This window comes from Sarcophilus harrisii, chromosome 1 (assembly GCF_902635505.1).
Source record: "Sarcophilus harrisii chromosome 1, mSarHar1.11, whole genome shotgun sequence".
Lineage (NCBI taxonomy): Eukaryota > Metazoa > Chordata > Mammalia > Dasyuromorphia > Dasyuridae > Sarcophilus > Sarcophilus harrisii.
In genome coordinates this window covers 382,222,466-382,243,917 of record NC_045426.1, presented here as the reverse complement: position 1 = coordinate 382,243,917, position 21,452 = coordinate 382,222,466, and the positions used below count along the sequence as shown (strand labels likewise).

The 21,452-nt window shown below is 36.3% G+C and overlaps 2 protein-coding genes across 5 annotated transcripts in view; one reads left to right on the top strand and one right to left on the bottom strand.

Annotated features, from left to right (window-relative positions):
• The window catches only part of SDHA (succinate dehydrogenase complex flavoprotein subunit A), a 45,623-nt gene extending 38,801 nt beyond the window's left edge, over positions 1-6,822 (bottom strand). Inside the window, exon 1 of the mRNA XM_031946068.1 lies at positions 6,681-6,822. Coding sequence (XP_031801928.1) covers positions 6,681-6,743 — 63 coding nt within the window. The 5' untranslated portion in view covers positions 6,744-6,822. The remainder of the gene's footprint in view (positions 1-6,680) is intronic.
• Positions 6,823-6,895: 73 nt separating this feature from the next.
• On the top strand, positions 6,896-18,707 carry CCDC127 (coiled-coil domain containing 127). 4 transcript variants are annotated; one of them, XM_031946070.1, is made up of 5 exons: positions 6,896-7,108; positions 10,542-10,644; positions 12,065-12,231; positions 12,658-12,788; positions 15,265-18,707. In XM_031946070.1, the coding sequence occupies exons 4-5, from the start codon at positions 12,668-12,670 to the stop codon at positions 15,924-15,926; spliced, it is 783 nt and encodes a 260-aa protein (XP_031801930.1). In that variant the 5' UTR covers positions 6,896-7,108; positions 10,542-10,644; positions 12,065-12,231; positions 12,658-12,667; the 3' UTR covers positions 15,927-18,707. The 4 variants fall into 4 exon arrangements, with proteins under 4 accessions (XP_031801930.1, XP_031801931.1, XP_031801932.1 ...); XM_031946071.1 differs by lacking the exon at positions 10,542-10,644; XM_031946072.1 differs by lacking the exon at positions 12,065-12,231.
• The last annotated feature ends 2,745 nt before the right edge of the window (positions 18,708-21,452 follow it).

The following is a 21,452-nucleotide window of genomic DNA, read 5'->3' as shown; positions in this document are numbered from 1 at the left end:
AAGGTCGCCATGGGTCCACCTGCCCCGAAGAACAGAGACCTGGGTGTGGTAAGAGGTTTCGATACCAATAGAGAGAAGAAATTAGTGTATATGATAGATTTGTTGAGGATTTCGAGGATTTATTAAGGACGCGTAGAGTAAAGGTTAAGAAAAAATGAGTTTGTAAAATTTTTAAGCTTTTAGAAGATGTCTGCCCATGGTTCCAGGAAGGAACCATTGATGAGAAAAGGTGAAAAAGAGTTGGAGATTGCTTTAATGATTTTTATGTTAACAAAGTAATTCAGGACAATGCCTCTTTCTTAAAAGGTGCCCTTAAGCACACCAATTCTGGGCTCAAATTAGGCTCCAAAAACAATGAAAAGGATTCTGTATGACCCTCCTCCCAAAGCTTCAATGGCTTTTCTTCAGCTTCCCCAAGTGAGAGCCTTTAGCTCCGCTGACTTGAAGGAAGCGGTTCTTCAGCTTCAATCAGGCCTACAGAGGACAAAGACTGATTGGGCATTTGGGAGAGTAAGTCTGAGTGCCTTTTGGCGTACCCATCTGGTTCTGGTTCTGGTTATTCTGGTTCTGTTCTGGGTAAAGTTCTGAAACGTATTTTCTGGGATGCTGGGGAATATCCTTTGGGTATGTGTTATATGTTTAATGTTGTAAATGTGTTCTATGTTCTGTGTGATTTGTCTTGTTCTGTTGGTTGAAAAAATTCTAAGTACACCGTTGCAACTGTGATTAGTAAAATGGAGCTCCATGTGTGTCTGTTAAAAGTTAGCAAGTTTGCAAAAGATATGAATTAAGCCTCTGTTGCAGGTTTAGAATATATCAAGAAGTTTGAAAAATCTCTCTCTGTCTCTCTTGTGTGTGTGTGTGTGTGTGTGTTTCTCTCTGGCTGACTATACAGTAGCCTGAGAAAAAGGGAGAGAAGGGTTATATAAGACCTTATATAACCTTATATAAGGCCAAGGGCTCCCACTGTAGACAGACACTAGGCCCAGATGGCTTGGGAAGAGAAAGTGAGGCAAATGATTTTGCACAGCCCTCCCTCATTTGAAATCTAATATATCTGCATGTCATGGCATCATCTCCCTGATGGCCATAGTTTCTAGCAGACAGTAGGAACATAATAAATGCTCATTCCTTTCCCCTGTTAAGGATAGGCAGGGTTTCTATAACTTTGAAGTCATTTAAAATGGCCAAAGTGGCCAAAGTGGCCAAAAACTCAATTTAACTTGCTTCTGTGTCCAATTGATGCATATGCTAATACATAACATTTAATACATACACAACATGTATAATCCATAACATGTATAATACATACATAACATGTATAATAAATAACCGTCCAGCACAGGGGAAAGGATAATGGATTTGGAATCACAGGATCTGAATTATCTATTCAACTACCTATTTGCTGTTATTATTAATAATTAGGTAAAGTACCTCACTCTCTGGCCTTCAATATCCTCATCTGTAAAATGAAGAGATTGGACTAGATGGTCTCAAGTCCTTTTCCACTTCTCAATCTGTAACCATTGTATTTTTTACCTCATTGTATTTTTTTTTTGGTGACTAACAATTGAGGTTTTAACTGACTTGCCCAGGGTCATTCAGCTAGTAATGAGGGATAAGGGTACAGATGTAGAGGTTAGGCAGGAATGGGTAAGGTCCATTCTCTAAGGCCCAGAGTTCAGGAGCTGCTAAACACAAAGGCTATGGTAAACTATTTTTTAAAAACACCAAGTGGGATTCTCTTGGTGGGAATATCATCCTCAAGAAAGAAGTGATCTGCATAGAGTAATTATTCTGAAGATCCATTTTATGCATGAGTCTAAGGGAAGTCTCAGGTGAATGTGAAATCTTGCCTGGAGTTGTGACTTCCCCCCAAGAAACCTTATTTTGCTCAGAGAGGACACAAGACTATTTGGGTTTGTAGATCAAAGGAGACATTTTTTGTAAATTTACATTTGTAAAATTACATGATTTTACAGAGCTCACTTAGGTCATACAGAGTTTTACTCTCATCAGTATCAAGTTTCTGAAACTAGATTTAAACTTAGGTCTTCCAGACTCCAAGGTATGTGCTACACACTGCTTGACACCTCTTCTTAAAAGAGCCTAATAGTACTGTTTTAAAGTGAAGCCAGAGGCCCTGCAGCCTCTTTTGGTCCCACTTCTCTTGCCAATAAAATCTTTGCGATCAAGCACCTTGATGTGTACATTTACATGTTTGATAAATTAATAGATGTATTACTGGACTATTATAGTGTTATAATGTACATTATAAAATATATGAACAAGAAATTTTAATTGGAAATATGAAATAAAAATGGTCAGACCTGCACTTTAAGAAGACCTGCACTTAAGAAAGGAAACACTTTGCTATTTGTGTCAATCAATAAATATTTATTAAGCACCTATTACATGTCAGATACTATGTGAAAGATGGAGTGAGAAGGAAGAAAGCTAATGTAGGGATATCAAGATATGAGATTCAAATAGGGCTGGAACCATGAGATTGGCTAGAAGGGGATAGATGTAGGGTTAGTGTTGTAGAGGCAAAAACAACAAGATGCAGTTGAAGTTGAAGATTTGCCAACCTACTTCCTGGTTCTGCCCATTATATTTTGCATCAATTAACATTAGCTTTTTCAAGCTTCTTTTCATTTTTCTTATTCATTTTCATTGTTGTTAGCAAAGTAAAATTCTATTATATGCAACACCATTTATTTAACCATGACAGGAAAAAAATGATGAATGTTAGAGGGAATGCGGGAAAACTGGGACACTGATGCATAATGTTGATGGAGCTATGAACGAATTCAACCATTCTGGAGAGCAATCTGGAATTATGCCCAAAAGTTATCAAACTCGTGCATACCCTTTGATCCAGCAGTGCTACTACGGGGCTTATATCTCAAAGAGAAATAAAGAAGGGAAAGGGACCTGTATGTGCCAAAATGTTTGTGGCTTCCCTTTTTGTAGTGGCTAGAAACTGGAAAATGAATGGATGCCCATCAATTGGAGAATGGTTGGGTAAATTGTGGTATATGAATGTTATGGAATATTATTGTTCTGTAAGAAATGACCAGCAGGATGAATACAGAGGCTTGGCGAGACTTACATGAACTGACTATTCTGAAGAAAGATAACAGATTGAGGACAAGAAGATAAAAGACCTTTGAGTAAGCGGCCCTCAGAGCTAGCAATTGTGGGGCAGTAAACACTTTGGTAGATTTTAGTGAAGAGTTTTTAAATCATGAGAAGAATTTTAGGCTTTTTAGTGGGAACGTACTTGAAAGAGTGGGTTCCATATGCAATATGCTCTTTGTGATAACAAGGATAAATTTGTTAGAACAGTTCTGAATTGGAGGGGGGGGGCAGGGGAAGGGAAACAGACACTATCTTCTTGTCTTCCATCTGTTATCTTTCTTCAAAATAGCATCTTAACCCTAAGATTCCCCTAAAGTGTAGTAGCTACCAAGGATTCTTTACCTTCAGAAACTATTTTAGAACCATATATTTGAGAGTTAAAGAGAACTTCACTCAATTTACTCTACTTTGCATCTATGCAGCTCTGCAGAACAAAATGCCCCTGGATTGAGTATTTCTTGGTAGCCCATTTTCTTTTCCTTTTGTGTATTATTTCTCCCATTAGACTGCTAGTTCCTTATGGGCAGAAATGGTCTTTCTCTTGTTTCTATCTCAATCTACTCAATACAATACCAGACATGTAGTAGGCACTTAAATTTATTATTTATTAAATAGAAATGAATCTCAGCATCATTTAGCCCAACCTGTACTTGAACAAAAATCTCCTGTATAATGAGTAGGCCATTGTAGAGCTATAATTCTTGGTAAATTTTTCCTTAGATTTAGTCCAAATTCAGATTTTTGTTACTAAATCTTTTTCTAAGTGAAAGCCAATGACTTAGAAAGAGGTATCAATAATGTCTCTTTAAGTCTCCTCTATGTTGGGCTAAATATTAATAATTTTTTCAACCAATCTTTATATGATATGAATTCCAAGTCCTTTATTGCCACCCAGCTACCAAAAGAATATTCCTGATGTCACTACTCTGCTCAGTCAATACCTATTAAAGACTTTAGAAGTTTAGAAAGCCAATGTCTTCCAGTGCACCCAGTATCATCTCTAGTCATCCTTATGTAGATCTGGCCATTGGACCCAGATGACTTTACAAGAAAAAAGTGACCTTGCAAAGGCATCCCTCACTTAAATCCAATACACTTGCTTGTTATGGTATCATCTTTCTGATGTCATGTTCCTCTTCAAAAATGAAGGACAAACAACTGTTCAATAAACTTCATTAGCTCCCCATCATTTTTGGCATCAAACACAAACTACTGTTTGATATTTAAAAGTTCTTCAACACCTGGTTCTAACCAATCTTTAAATATTCATTAAAATACATCACTTCTCTTCATACACTTCCACCCAGCTGTTTCCACCCAAACTGGCTTTCCCATTCCTCCCAAATGTTATAGCTTTTATATAGGTAGCACTCATCTTTTGAACGTATTCCCTTCTCACCACCACCTCAAATATTGTTGCCTCATGTGAGGTCTCTCCTGATCTCAGTTGCTAATATTAAAAAAGTCATGTTTTATGTATGCATATAAATATGTATAAAGTATCTGTAGCAACAGAATGAAAGCTCCTTGAGGCCAGGTACTTAAATTTTTATTTTTATTCCTAGGATTGTGTTTGGTTAAATCCCTGATGATTGGTAATCTGCATGGTTTGTCTGCGGTCTTTTCTCATTCTCATTATCTCATCATTATATTATATCAATTATTATTATCTTAGAAAGACTCCTTTCTAAAATATGCTGTTCAGATAATTAGGCTGAACCAGGGTAGAGCTAATTGCAATGGGGCCTGTTCATTTCTCTAAACTTAGAATTATGGCTCTTAATGCACTTTAATTAAAGATTATATATTGTCACATAATGTTAATTCACCAAAGCACCTGGATCATTTTCAAATGAATTACTGGCCAGCTACATTTCCCAATCTTGTAGATTCAAATGTGATCTTTTTTTGGAACCCACAATAAAAATTCAACATAAATATCGAATTATATTTTATTAGATTAGACCTACAGTTCTAGTTTGCCAAGCTCTTTTTGAAATCTTACCCTGCCTTACAGAATGTTAACTTTTCCTCCCAACATTTTCTCCAAGTCATAAGAAAAATATTAAACAGCACAAGAGAGATCCCTGGCCACTTCACTAAAAATCTCCTTCCAAATAATTACCAAGTTATTAGAGGTTTGGTGATTCAATAAATTCTAAATTCACCTAGCTTGGAATTTTTGATCTAGATCTGACCAGCTCTTTCAAGAACACCAGTATTTCTGAGTTTGATGGATCTTTCACAATAAGATTTCTATTTTATATGTATTTGTTTATATTTATATATCGCTGTAATTTATTCCCATTAGATTGTGAAATCCTTTTGAATAAAGATTGTTTTGTCTTGCTTTTCTTTGTATCCACAATGCTTAAGAGTTCCTGGCCCGTAACAGACACTTGAATAATAAATGCTTACTGACTATGCAAAGTACTTCAAAAGTCTTGCTCACCTTTAGGCTTAAAACTGCATTAAGACTTTGGATTTTAAGTTCAGTTGTTCAAGTGTAAGAGGGCAAAGTTCAGTTGTTTCTGACTCTGTTTCTGACCCAACTTGGGATTTTCTTACAAAGATACTGGAGCAGTTTGCCATTTCCTTCTCAAGCTCATTTCACAGAAGAAAAACTAAAGTAAATAAGGCTAAATGACTTGTTAGGATCACACAGCTCTAAGCATGTGAGTCAAGAATTGAATTCAGGAAGTTCCTGACTTTAGGTCCAGCGCACCATCGAGTTTTCCTCTTCATTGCTGACATTTAAATTATAAGTGCTTATTCACTATACAAGAATTCCCAAAGCCTCAGTGCAACTTTTGATTATTAAAGCTCAAAACCGCACCAAGATTTCTGGGACATCTTTTATCTGGTTCCTTGTTAGCATTATCAAAGGGAAGCTTTCTCTCCCAATGATAAATGCGCGTTGTCATTTTCCCTATGGGCACAGAAATGTCGTGAATGGCCAGGAAGGCCGGCTCGAGAGCCAGCAGAGCTCTCCGCCCGCGGGCTGCCTGGGTACGGGATGGCCGCGGGGCTGCTGCACGGACGCAGCAGGTCCCCTCCTTCCCAAGGCTTCAGGATCCGGATGAGGAGGGGTCAAAGTGGGATGTCCAGGTGTTCCGGGAGGCTCTGCGCCCCGCGGCCCAGAGCTCGGCGCCAGATAGAGCTCAGCCCAACTCTACCTCCGCTTTTCCTCGCGGACTCCGATTGTCCCCGCCCCAGGGGCAGGCCTGACCTCCACGGGGGCGGCGCCTCCCGCTTGCCCTCCTTGACCTTCACCACGACTTCAGCGTCGGGTCTCCCCAGTTCAGACCGCCTCCCCCGCAGGGCCGTAGAGGCCGGCTCTGGGCCCCCTCCGCACTCTCATACCCCCTCCCCCGCCGGCCTTCGGGCTTCCCCTCGGGATGCTGCCCATCAGGGCCTGCAGGCGGTGCCGGCTCCATCCCAGTCTAGTCTATGGGGGTGGGCGATCCCGTGAGCCTTTGGCCCTGCCGGGTCTCTCCCGTGGCCTTCCGTCCCCCGGGCTCTCGCCGCGGACTCACCGCTCGGGTCTGAGCTAGTCGCCGGCCAAACAGCAGCCGCGCAGCTACGCTAATCCCCGACATGTCTCCTTTCAGGAACGCGAAACACCCGGTGTGGAACGCTTCCCGACCCCTCAACACCACTCGCCAGTGCGCCTGCGCGCCGAGGCTCCGCCTCCGCGAGGGAGGGGCCTCCCCGAGGGAGCACCCACCCGAACTCGGCGACTAAGTAAGTGTAAGCCAGCAAAGCCGCCGAGGGAGGTGGAAGATTAGATAGTGACGGGACCCAAACTCTCGCGGCTTCTCCTCGCGAGAGTCGTTCGCGTGCCTCCTCTCAGCAGCCGCCAAGACCCCACCGGGGACGGTTTTGCGCGCGACCTTGTTTAGGGGGGTGAGCGACCGCGGTGGCGGCGAACGAGGCGTCGCGATCCGGGATTCTTCCTGCCCCGGTGAGTCCGCCCGCAGCCCGGGCAACTCCATTCCCCCTTTCCCCTCCGCCCAGGCTGCCCCGACCCCCAAAGCTGCCCGGCGGGCCTAGGCCTTGCCCTCGCGTCCCCTTTGACCTCGCCACGTGCTGCCCTCCCAGGGCTGATTTGAAGGGATTAAAATGACACCTTTAGCAGTACTATCCCCGCCTTAAAATCCACACGGAGCAAGAGTGGGCTTATTGCTCCCACTTTTGTCTTTAGGCGGAGCATTTTCACGTTGGTGCCAGTTCATTTCTACAGCCATTTAAAGCAATTAAACCCTCATTTTATGGGGCCCTCGCGGAGATGGAGGTGCGGTGGGGAGTGCCATCTGTGCCATCCGCGTGAATCACATTTCTAGGCGAGGCAAGTTACTCCTTCCATGGCTCGGGAAGCCCTGAGGGAACATCTGGGGTTGCAGAACACTAATCAATGTTAATAATTATGAGACTGACTCATGGGAGGAGAGTGTATATTCAGTATTTTTTACTGGCCTACAGGTGTGTGATGAGTTTTAGGAAGATCCTTTTCCTGGAGGGCGCAAAACTAAAGCTGTCAAAAATTCCTGCCCAGAACTCCTTAGTGTGCAGGGGTTACCGTCGCCCAAAGCTTTAATGGACCAGGAAGTTAGCCTGACTCCTTGCGCACTCTGGCTGGGCTTGTAAGTGCGCTGATCCTGGCCGAGAGGTGTTAATGAAGTCATAGCAGCACGTGGTCAGGGCTTTGAAGGAAATCTGCAAAGAAATACCGCTAGCTGAAAAGCTGAGAGAGGACCCATAAATAAAGGCACCCAGCTGCATATAAATAAAGACTGCTGGAGAGAGGCCAGTTTGTGGAGACTTTAGTGGCAGTTAGGATTTGAACATGAGCCTTTTCATGCCAAATCTTTCTTTCATCCTACACCATGGTCTGTAGCCATTTGAAAGGGCTGAAAATTTATGGGAAAAGTGAGTAAACAAAATTATTAATCACTAAGTCAGGTACTGCTGAGATTACAAAGAAGGTCAAAAACTTAAGTCGGTTCTTTGCTATGTAGATAATGAATTAAAATCAAAAAGGCTGGTCTGGAGACTATTTGTCTATATATAGTGTAGTCTATATATAGTGTAGGAAATTGGTTTCCTACACTATTTGTGTAGGAAAGTAATGAGGGCTATATAAATAGGATGACAAAAAATATATATAATATATATATATATATAAAATATATACTTATATATAAAAAATATATATTTAATATATATAAGTATATATTTTATATATATATAAATATAGATTTATATATAAATATATTATAATATATATTTATACATATATATTTATAAATATATATAATAATATATATATTATATATAATATATATTTATATATAAATGATATATATTTATATATATAATATATATATATATATAATTATTATAATAATTATATATAATTATTATATATAATATATTTATATATAAATATATATTTTATATATATAATATATTTATATATAAATATATATTTTATATATATATAATATATTTATATATAAATATATATTTTATATATATATATATAAAATATATATATATAAAGAGGATGGACAAAAAAGTAGTAGAAATAGAATTAATGAAATTTAGCAACTGTTAGATATTGTATTTTAATGGTAATGCCGTTGAAGTGGGCAAATCTGACTTGATGGCAGCATGGTGGTACCCTCAATAGTAATGGAAAGTCAGAATGACAGATGAGTCGTAGGAAGAAGAGAATGAGTTCTCTTGAATATTTGAGTTTTAGGTGTCTATGGAGCATTGTGATAGAATAGTTGAAATTTAAGCTAAGTTGAAAGAGTCCAGGAAAACTGAGAGGCAGGGATTAGTAGGAAAAACATTCCAGGCTTGGGAGACAGCAAGTGAAATAGCACAGAAACAGAAAATGGAGTGCATTATGTGCAGGAGGACACTGTGGCCAATAAAGCTGGATCTTGGAGTATGTATTAGGGAGTAAAGTGGAAGAACATTGGAAAAGTTGAAAAGGGCCAGGTTGTTAAAGTCAAAGAAAGGACTTCAATGGATTGGATATTTGGAATGATAGGAAAATTGTTGGCTCTAATGACTGGAAAAATGATGGTATTCTTCACAGTGAATGTTTCTTTATTTAGCCAGAGGAGAATTCATATCCTGAGTTTTTATGACACAGCTCTATTCTGCTTCTCTATTCATAACCCCTCCAATTCCCTTCACAGGGTCATCATACATAGTTTTTTCCTTCCTTATTATCTTCCAGTTCACAAGTATAATCCAAAATTCTGCTCTAGGCCATCTCCGTGTCTGTCTCTATACTTTTGGTTTTATCTCACAGCTTCATATTTTGACCTGTCTTTTATGCAGATCACTCCCAAATCTATATTTCCAACATTTCAATTATTTCAGCAGTATCTTACTCAAAATGTCCAAAACAATTCATTATTTTTTCTCCCCAAATACACTCTTTCTCCTAACTTCCTTATTTCTGTTCCAGCACACTACCGTTCTTTTTGACACTCACTTTGGCAATTCTGGAGTTATCCTTCATTTTTTACTTTTATTTATCATACTCTCCCCTTCTGCCCCATCATGTTCAGTCAGTTATCAAAATGTATTGGTTCTTTATCCTCAAAGTCTTTCTCAGTCATCTTCTCTCCACTCATACCAAGTTAATTACCTGGCTCAATTAAAAAGGCTCCATTAATTTAAAGTATTATTCTGTGAGTTTGCTAAGTTTTTCTTGTAATCAAAGGAGCAGTTGATCAAGCTCTCCCAATCATTTTCCTTTTTGTATTTAACACATAACATCTTCAGATAAGAGATTAGCTAGGGAAGAGAAAACCCAGAAGATTTATGTAAAATTATGAAAGATTTTCTTCATAATATTTAGATGATGGAGGCTACAGGATGTACTGCCACTCATAAAGTTTTTGTCCAGTGCAATTTGAAGGGACACATGGGGCAACTCACTTAAGATGACTTTCCAGCTTTTTCCTTTTATGCAGAAAAAGTTATATTTGGTATGTGATAAGGATATTCCTTATAATTTGAGGGATCTGTTATTAGTGGAGAAACAAGATATAACTGTTTGCTGAACTGCTAGATATATTTTATATTTAGGAATCTTAGAGTATTGTTTTTAGTTAAAAAGGTAAAGGAGAATTTAACAATAAAGAGCCTTTTTTTCAGTATTTCATTTTTTTTTGTCCCCAATCTATGAATTGGGTCATCAGTTGCCTAGGACTCGGAATAGTCCCTGGGCAGCTAAGTGACATGGTGAATAGAGTGCCAGACTTGGAGTCAAAAAAAAAAAAAAAAAAAAACTTTCTGAATTCCACTCTGGCCTCAGACATTTATTAGCTGTGTTGACCCTTTGGCAAATCACTTTTCCTTGTTTGCTACAGCATCCTCATCTATTAAATGATCTGGAGAAGGAAATACAAATCAATATCATTGCCAAGAAAGCCTCAAATGGCATCAGAACCTCAACACATTTTTACACCTCAGGTACTCTGTCTAGACTACTCTAATTTATGTTTTTCACATGACATTCTGTTTCCAGTCTCTCTGTGTACTTTTGCATTGGCTTTCTCTCATGACTTGAATGTTCTTATCTCTATTTGGGAACCCCTAATTCTGTTTAAGATTCAGCTCAAGTTGCAGCCTCCTTCAGGGAAGCCTTTCTTGAGTCCCCCAAATTATTTCTGGGGTCTCCCTCTACCCACCCCACCCCTCTATTACTTTGTATTTATTTTATATAGTCTGTCAATAAATATTTACTTAGCTTGTAATGTGTGCCAGGCACTGCGCTAAGCAAACACTAGGGATAAAAAGGAAGTTTAAAAAGTCAGGGAACCAACAACTTAATAAAGGAGATTACCTCCAAACCATTCTGGACAAATAAGTTATATAAAGAAAAATTGAAAATAATTATCATAATTTGTTGTTATTTGTCCTTGGTTTTTGAAGAGGACCATGATATCAGGGAGAAGAAGAAATAAAACCAGCATAGATTAGAAGAAAAGCAAAAAATTGGGGAGGAAGGGATAGCTTTATATATAGTTTCTTGGGCAAAGGTCTCGTATCTCAAATATGTAGGGATATATATACAAATGAAAAAAATGCTATAAATCATTATTGATTAGAGAAATGCAAATTAAAAGAACTTTTATATACCATTTCACACCTATCAGATTGAATGAAATGATAGAAAAGAAAAATGACATGTTTGAGAGGATATGAAAAAATTGGAACACTAATACACTGTGAGATTCAACTATTTTTGGAGAGCAACCTGTAAACCATGCCCAAAGAGTTATAAAACTGTATACACTTTGATATGGCAATACACTATTAGGACTTTCTTACCTAGCCTTAATTACTGAGTGGATAGTTGCGTCAGACAAACTGATAATTGAAAATATTTGATAGAGTGAAGACCCTAGATTTGAGGGATAATTGGAAAATACATCCTATATTATCTGTGAACATGGTTTATCCCATTCCCTTTGGCTACCCCATATCACCAATAGAAAATAAAGTCCTTGAAGAGATTTTCACTTTTATATTTGTATTTACCCCACAAAGTAAGTACTTAAGTGTTTGAGACCCTAAGATGAACAGGGAGAGCAGTATTACTTTGCCCAGTATTCAGAATTTGTACTGAGAGGGACCCCTCACATAGAGGTTAAAGAAGATTCAGCTTAGAGTTAAGAATGTATTATATGAATATTTACCAGGAAATTGAATTTCACAACTGGGACTGCTTTCCAATCAATGTAAGAATTTCTTTGAAATGAAGAAATAGGAAGAATGTGGGAAAAGGGAGGACACATGGTCTAGATGAAAAGATGAAACTTGAGGCAGTAATACCAGGTAAGAAGTCCTCTTGCATTTCAACTTACTTTCAAGGATTTTTTTGCTTTAGATCTGCAAGACTAAAGCATCAGGAGAACCTTCCAGGTTCTCCTATTCTGGTCAAAACTAGCCTAGTCCAAACTCCTTGCTTGGGAACAAGAGGAAGGTGCTGGCCAAAAGGACTTTCTGCTACTCCTCAAAGCATCTAATTTCCTAACAGACGGCATCAGGACAAGGGTATTATCTTTTTTGTTATCCTTTTAGTAAAAAAACATTCTGGCTACTTTTCAGAAGAGAAATTGCTTATCCCAGAGAAGAAGACATAGTATTTCAAGTATTTGAAGTGCTGTCATGTGAAAAAGGAATTAAATTTTTGTGATTTATCCCCAGAAGGTAGAACTGAAACAATTGGATGGGAATTGCATAAATAAATTTAGATTTGATAAAAGGGAAAAAATCTTCAACCATTAGAAAAGTATTTCAAAAGCAGAATAGATGCTTCAAGAGGGAAAGGATTGATTCCCCATTATTGGAAATATTCAAGCAAAGTCTGGATGATCACTTATGAGTGATATTGTAGGCAACAAGATAATAATGAAGTCCCTTCTAACTATGAAATTCTGTGAATTTCTCTTGCAACAATAATGTTATTTTTTTTTAAAGGTATATCTCCATGAATAACTTAAATGACCCTCCACATTGGAATATCCGGCCTAATTCCAGGGCAGAGGGTGGTGATGGAAGCAGATGGAATTATGCATTACTGGTTCCTATGCTGGGATTGGCAGCTTTTCGTAAGTTATATTTTTCAGGTTTTGGATTTCTGGTCTGAAAGTTTTGTGCACTGCTTCAGTGAGATTGTTTTGTTTTTCAGCTCCTCGTTAGTCCTGATGTAAAAGCAAGTGAAATTGAAAGTCTAGAAATGCATGGACCATGAACTTTTGAATTTAGTAAAATCTGATCTGTTGATGACCTAGCTAAAGAGTAGCAACTTCATGGAATAGTTCCTTTCTTCAAGGAGCTTACATTCTATTGGGAAGAAAAATACATGCACAGAAAAGTAAATATAAAATATGTCAAAAGATAGTTTTCAAGAGGAGGACACTAGTAACTAGGGAATAAGAATAGAACTCTTGAGCTTTCCAATATGGTAGACTAAATGAATGGTGGTAACAGTCCCAGAGATAGTGAAGTCAGAGGAGTCATTTTTTGTAGAAAGTGAACAAGTTCAGCTTTGGGCATGTTGAGTTTGAGGAATCTGTTTGAATATAAAAGTTGGGATGTCCTAGATAAATGAATAATAACAAAGGATAGTAAGTGCCACTTGTAGATAGCAAGGCTGATCTCATAGTACTGAAAATTTGAATCCTGATCCTTTTTAGATCTTTAGAGGAAAAATGACTTGCATTTTTACCTAATAGGTAAGACTTGTGTTTTCTGTGTGTAATGCCTGAGAAACTGAGCAATACAAAGATTAGAGAGTATTTAATAATTTATTTAAATGGGAGAGATTTACTGGGACCAAATGGATCCATGGTTTCATTCCGGGGCTGAACTAGGCTATCATCTCAAAGAATCCAGCAGTGAATGTCAGATACAAGATTCTTTTAGAGGGAACAAGAACAGTGACATAATGGGGGAAGTACCTGGATGGGGATGACCTAATGGGGAGTAGGCACCTAGGATGACCTTATGGAGGGAGGTACTGGAGAGGCTCCTGAAGTTCTAATATTATTTAAAATAGATAAAGACCTTTATCCTTTTTTTTTTTTAATAGCCTTTTATTTACAGGTTATATGCATGGGTAACTTTACAGCGTTAATAATTGCCAAACCTCTTGTTCCAATTTTTCACCTCTTACCCCCCACCCCCTCCCCCAGATGGCAGGATGACCAGTAGATGTTAAATACATTAAAATATAAATTAGATACACAATAAGTATACATGACCAAAACGTTATTTTGCTGTACAAAAAGAATCAGACTCTGAAATATTGTACAGTTAGCTTGTGAATGAAATCAAAAATGCAGGTGGGCATAAATATAGGGATTGGGAATTCAATGTAATGGTTTTTAGTCATCTCCCAGAGTTCTTTGGGTGTAGCTGGTTCAGTTCATTACTGCTCCATTGGAAATGATTTGCTGAGGATGTAAAGACCTTTATCCTATCAAACATTAAGAGGGAATGATTGTAGCCTAAGATCTAAGATATAAGACCTTTATCCTAACATAAGAGGGTTATAACCTGAGGCAGAGTAACTGAATAGGACAATTAGGGAAACTGGGTCAGGTCATTAAAAGAGAACTGTGGCACAACATATGGATGCATTTATAGAAGCTACATTTCTGTTTATTCCTCAGGATATTAAGTCCAAGTCTCCCCTGTTTAGAACAAAATTAGAATCATGAAATTAGTGTGACTAATGATATATCCTACATTGAACAATCATAGGGTCCCTAAGATTTAGAGCTAGAAGGACATTTGATGTCATTTAGTCTCTTTCATCTTATAAATGAAGAGAAGGAATAGCATGTCAAGACTTCTGAGTAGAAAGATAATAGTACCAGAATCAACATTTGAATCGGGTTCTTTCATTTTAAATCAGGGCTCCTAGCTGCTTTTTTTTTTTTTTTTTTTTTTATGATAATTTGTTTCTCATAACTTAGTAAAGCTGACAATTGGTAGGATTATGTCCTCTTGCCATAATATTTATAAAAGGAAGAAATGAAGAGAAATTTGTATCTTGATGTTAGTAATGTTTTGTGATAGTTTGTGGCTCTGAAATCCCAGATCCAAATTCTGTCTCTGATATTTTAATTACCTAGGTTACATTGGGCAAGTTAGTTAACTTCTTAGGGCCTTGATGGTTTCTGAGGTCCAGATGATTCTGATCTGTATTGCCATCTGATCCTATGAGATATTCTTATCTCAGAGTAAAATCATCCAGAACTTTGCTTTGGCTTTGGTGACCTCAGCTGGGTTGCTTGGGATAGGATAAATTTGAATTTAGATAGTAATAAGCTGACCATGAACAGAAATCGGTAATAATCTGGCTATATATATAGTTTAATCTTGTTTGTTTTATGTTGGAGTCAATGTTTACCAAGTGGTAGTAGAATCTGAAGCAAAAAAGAGTAAAATCTTCAGCTTTTGATGAAATATGCCATGAAGTTCTGCTTTTTTGATGAATGTTATTTAAGGAAAAATAAAGCAGCTTTAGCACTAATTTTTCTTTTTATTGTTGCTTTTGTCTTTTTTTTTTAATATTAGGTTGGATTTGGTCTAGAGAGTCTCAAAAAGAAATAGAAAAAGAAAGAAAAGCATACAAACAAAAAACAATTGCTTTCCAACAGGAACTTGAAGCTAAATATCGAGATATTATATCAGAAAACCGTCGTGCATTAGCTCATTTGTCTGTGGAGCTTGAAAAGGAACATAACAGAACAACTAGTTATCGTGAAGCCCTCATCTCTCAGGGTCGAAAATTAGTAGAAGAAAGGAAACTTCTGGAACAGGAACGTGCACAGGTGATGCAAGAAAAGCAGCAGCTACAACCTTTGAAAAGTGTTTATCAGCACTGCCTAGAAAAGGAAGAAAACTGGCAAAAAAGGGCTGCCTTTTTGCTGAAAGAATTTGAAGAAGCACTCATTGAACGACAAAATATCTACTGTAGTCTGGTCCTTCCTCGGACCAAGCGCCTAGAAATCGAGAAAACCCTATTGGTTCGAGCATCCATTGATCCAGTTGCTGCTGATCTAGAAATGGTATCTGGTTTAACAGATATATTTAAGCATGACACATATTGTGGAGATATGTGGAATTCCAACAAACGTCATAATGGAAGGCTCATGTGGCTCTATCTCAAATATTGGGAATTAACTGTTGAATTAAACAAATTTAAGAGAGTGGAGAAATGCATATTAGAAAAATAAAAAACACATAGAAAAGGAAGACTTCTTATTGACCATGAATGGAGTGTAAAACAAGACTGGAATTCTGGGGTTCTGGTTTTCCCAATATCTTTCTTTTTTCACTACTGCTGTTACCACATATACTGCCATTAAAGCAGAATGTCTCTGTATTTGTGGATTAGCTGGCATGCTTCTAAAGGTTGCCAACTTTTTAAGGTAGTTCGATTTTACCTTTCCTTTTCTGAGGAGGCAACAAATTATCTCCCTAAAATACTTGACTTTCAGCTGTTAAAAAGCTGTAGATCCTCTGAAGTTTGTTCAGTGCCATTGATAATATTAAATAATAGAACACCATTATTTTATCCTACCACCAGATTAGCTTTGGGAAAGAATGATAAAATTGTTAGTGCTTAAGTACTACCTTACTTTAAATATAAATAATGTTAGTCTATTTTTGTCATTCTCTTAAAAATTATGGTTTCCCTTAAACCATTTATTCTCATAGCATATTTTCTCCCAATATGAAATCTAAAAATTGTCAGGTTTTATGTAGAATGATACTGCAATTGACAATGCAAAATAGTAGTATTTGTCATATTAACACAGTTATATCAGGTTTCTTAAACTTTCCAATGCTTCCAGTATCCACATTTATTCACTGTTTAATGAGATTTGAATTGTTTGTATTCAGTAAGCAGATTTTAGTTGTCATTAGTGTTACATGAAAATTAGTGCTAGCATGAACTATCAAAAAATAGTTCCTTAAGAATCTTAATCATACTTTATATAGAGAGCACTTTATACTTTATAAAACATCCTTCTGATATTTATGTAATATCGTTATAACAACTCTATAAGGACAGATATAATTCTCAATTTATATATGAGGAAATAGTCTCTGAAAGGTTATTGAATTTCAGATAGCATGGCTAGTAAATAGCCACGCCAGCGATCTGGTTGGTATTCTTCCACTTGGATATTTCATATCCAAATGTGGTAAATAAGAGAAACTATAAGAAATATGTGCTTTATTATTTAAATTCATATTTAGGGTAATGCTTCCCTGAAGAGCAACAAAAAGGCTATTAAGGTATTCTACAACTGTGACATAATCATAGAATGACTTGGTTTGACTTGTTATTTTCTTTCGTTCAGTATCAAACTGTATTAAACCATTATCATCAGCTTCCTCTGATTTCATGCTTTATTTTGTTTTTAGAAAGGGCATCAGGTTTTAGTATAAGGGACGAGAAATAACATTATGAAAGTTTTTCACCATGCGCATTTCTAGAATGATATATAGAACTCTGGGTAAGCATTGAATTAAAATTTGCTTTAGAAAATAATAGCTTTTCAAATGACTTAGTGTTTTTTGTTTTCCTGAGTGTTCATAATCTCATTTACTTATTACTGTGTTGTATCACTTAGCATAATGCTGATATCTTTAAGTAGATGTGCCCAAGAATTTCACGTTGTAATCTCTATTCCCAAAGTTTTGTATCTGAGGTTTTCTAGTTAATAATTCCATTGACTAGTCTTAATCTTGAAACAAGTCAATTAGAATCTCACTTTTTGTGTTGGAAGGTACCTTAGAGTCATCTAGTTCATTCCATTTTATCAATTTGTCCTCAATCTAGTTTTCTTCAATAAATGAAAAAAAATTAGACAGTTTTTAGCTTATCACTTTGTTAGATGATCCAGTATGATTTTTTTTAATCCTATGCCATCTTCATTTAGTTATTCTCTTCCCCAAATTAGCTATGTGCTAATGGAGTGCATACTAATTTAGATAGGAGCCCAAATAAAACAATTCAGAATAACAGTAATTACAAATTAGTATGATTGTGTGCTTCTACAAAAAATAACTACAAAAGTGTTTTACAGAGTCAGGTAGAAATAACTTGGATTTTCCTTGCCCTGTCGGCCCTCTAATAGCATGATTAATTGAGAACTGGCAATGTTTTATTATCCTCCAAAGAGAACATTTATAATGAGGAGATATTTATATGATCCATTAAAAATAAGCATGTGATATGAGCATTTTTATTAGTAAGGAAGAATATAACAGTGGATCAAATAATAGCAAGTGGTAATAGAAGAGCTATCCTTTAAAACTTTGAATTTGATCCTGAGAGTTGAGACAGTGAGCAGGGAAGTATAATATAGAAAAATTTAGCAGGAAAAAAAAAAGAAGAAAAAAGCCCTTTTGTAGCTCAGGAGAGGAAAATGGAGCCAGTGATGACTCAAAACTTTTGAGGTGGACTTGCTGGAGTGCTACAGATTATAGGATGATACATTATCAAAATGAAGACCATGCAAAATATCCTTTAATGGTAATGGGAGAGAAGAAACAATAACACAGCATGTAGTTTTTTAAGTCAAGAGGTTTGGGGATAATATAGGGTGATGGTATGTTTCTTTGTGGTTCAGACTGGTTTTTTAGCTTTCCCCATTATATAAGTGTCCAATTCAGGCCAATTTTATGATATAAAAGGACTGAGTACCAGAACTAACCTCCGGGTGTTAGCAAAAATAAAAGTAGATAATTGTGCAGTTATATAATGTTTTCTCTCAAATAAAATTTTTTGTCTTGGAATTTTTTTTTCTAAATTCCTTTTCGGTTAAGAATGGTTAATACACTATTCAAATGAAAATGTCATTAAAAGTGGAACAACTGCAAATATTTTAGCCTCTGATGTCATATATTGTAGAGGAAAATATTCATAAGAACATTTGTTATAGTCTTAAGGCACTTGTATTTTTTTTTCAAGAAGTGGCTAATTAAAACATCTGTTATCTTTATTCTTTGTTATTTTCATTTTGTGTTTGCTTTTTTGATTGCTTAGTACTAAGATAATCTATTAAGGTAAACTAAGAATCAGTTGAAAAGATAAAGGTGAAAGTGTTTTTTCCAACTCTACAAATATTTTGGTTGCCATTGCTTTGAAATTTACTTCTATGATAAATGTTTACTGAGTCTGCCTTCTTGATACTGCTACTATTATCATAATTCAGTTTCTCATTACTTCTTACATAGATTATTGTGGTAATTTCCAAATTGGACTCTGGCTCTCATTCAAAAATCTCCATCCTAGCTATACTTCCCTGAGTTGTTCACAGGCTTAAATCTAACTATCACACAAAACAGTGCCAACTCCATGATTCTGAACTCTGAAATTCTATGATCTCTCTCTCTGCCTCCTAAACATGTTCTATAGTGCCACTTATTCTGGGTCTCCCATATTTTTTACTTTCTTTCCTTTTTCTTGGCTTTTTCAGCAATGGATTGTTCACCCTTAAATACCTTACTTACTTATCCTACTTTTTAACAATAAAAGCCCTTCAAGTTCATTTACTGCCTTGAGTGGACTGGGGAGGAAAAATGGGCTTGTTTGCTCATTGGATACAGAAATGTCCAACTTCTTAAATTATGTTTTGTTACTCCATATGGGGCCTCATATGTGTGTATGGCGGTCACAAAGTTATTATCAGTAAATGTTTAATTTTTATACCTATTTTATATGCCTGTTACTGGGTCACATAAAAATTTCTTGGGTAAAAAGGGGTCGCAAGTAGAAAAAGTTTAAGAAGCTACTGGTACTAGAATCAGGATTACCTGTGTTATTACTTACTAGCAGTGTGATCCTGGGCAAGCCTTTTAACCTGTCTCAGTTCCTTCATTTATAAAATGGGATTGTCAGGGCAGGTAGAAATCCAGCCTCAGGTGCAACACTTCCTAGCTATAAGATCCTGGGCAAGTCAATTAACCCCAATTGCCACACACAAAAAAGGATTATTGTGAGAATAAAATGAGGCAGTTTGAAAAGCTCTATAAAGCTTAAAGCACCATATAAATGATAGTTACTTTCTCAAGTCTTTAAAATATATGTGTACATATATATGTACAATTGTAACTTAACATTTCTCTCTCCAGCCCCAATTAAGAAAACTTTGAAAGAAATATGCATAGTCAAATAAAACTTTATAATGGTTATATAAAAATGCTTAACTCTTAATCTTGAGTCTACTTCCCATTAACAGATGATTAGTATTCTTCATTTGCTGATTTGCTATAATTATAACTGATCATTATAGAATTCTTCAATATTTCAAAATTGTTTTGCCTATAATATTGTTAAAATTATTGTAAATTACTTTATAATATATATAAACATATAATGTATTATTTTTATAAGTTGTATAAATTCTGGTTCTGTTCACTTCATACTATATCAGTTTCAATAAGTTTTCACAGATTTCTCTGAAACTATTTTTATAATTTCAGCAAAATAGTATTTCCCATTAATTCATATGCTATAAATTGTTCAGCCATTCCTTAACAGATACCTGTTTTTTATCTGTATATTAAGCAGTTACAAATATTTTTATACGCGTGTGTTCCTTTTGGTTTTGGAGGCACAGGCCCAATAGAGGTATTCTGTGTCAGAGGATAGACATAGTTTGATAACTTTTTGGATAGTTTTTTTTTTTTTTTTTTTTTTTTTTTGTCCAGCATGGTTGGATCAATTCACAGCTCCACTATCAGTGTACCTAGTGTACTTCTTTTCCTACAATTCTTCTAACATTTGTCATTCTATTTTTTTGTCAGTTTTGCCAGTCTGAGGAACATGGGGTAGAAACTTGGAATTATTTTAATTTGCCTTTTTCTTAGTGTTTTGAAGGATTTTTTTCATATTGCTAGTGATAGTTTAGTTTTCTACCTTTGAAAACTTCTTTTTCATGTTTTGACAATTTATTTTTTGGGAAATGGCTCTTATTTTTATAAACTTGAATAAGTTCCATATATTTCTATATCTGTATCTGTATATATCTCTTGGAATTGAGACTTTATCAGAGAAACTTATTGCAAAGATGTTTTCCTAGTTGACTTTTCCTTTTAAACTCCAAACTATACCCTCTTTTTAAAATCTTATTTTCATTTTTTCAATGAACTCATTCTTTCTTTCGGTCTCAATTTGTAGTCTATGTCAATCATCTCTGTTGGCAGTTGGATAGTATATTTAATCACAAGACCTTTGAAATTGGGAACGGTCATTGTGTTACTCTTTTTTTTTCCCCTACCCCCTTTTAACAATAAAAGCCCTTCAAGTTCATTTATTGCCTTGAGTGGACTGGGGAGGAAAAATGGGCTTGTTTGCTCATTGGATACAGAAATGTCCAACTTCTTAAATTATGGTTTGTTACTCCATATGGGGCCTCATATGTGTGTATGGGGGTCACAAAGTTATTATCAGTAAATGTTTAATTTGTATACCTATTTTATATGCCTGTTACTGGGTCACATAAAAATTTCTTGTTAAAAAGTAGGATAAGTAAGTAAGGTATTTAAGGGTGAACAACCCATTGCTGAAAAAGCCAAGAAAAAGGAAAGAAAGTAAAAAATATGGGAGACCCAGAATAAGTGGCACTATAGAACATGTTTAGGAGGCAGAGAGAGAGATCATAGAATTTCAGAGTTCAGAATCATGGAGTTGGCACTGTTTTGTGTGATAGTTAGATTTAAGCCTGTGAACAACTCAGGGAAGT

What these genes read in the sequence shown, in the direction of transcription:
- CCDC127 (XM_031946071.1), top strand. Translation starts at nt 12,668, where the DNA reads ATGAATAACTTAAATGACCCTCCACATTGGAATATCCGGCCTAATTCC. An exon ending in GCTGGGATTGGCAGCTTTTC is followed by an intron (nt 12,789 to 15,264) that starts GTAAGTTATATT and finishes TTTTAATATTAG; the next exon opens with GTTGGATTTGGTCTAGAGAG.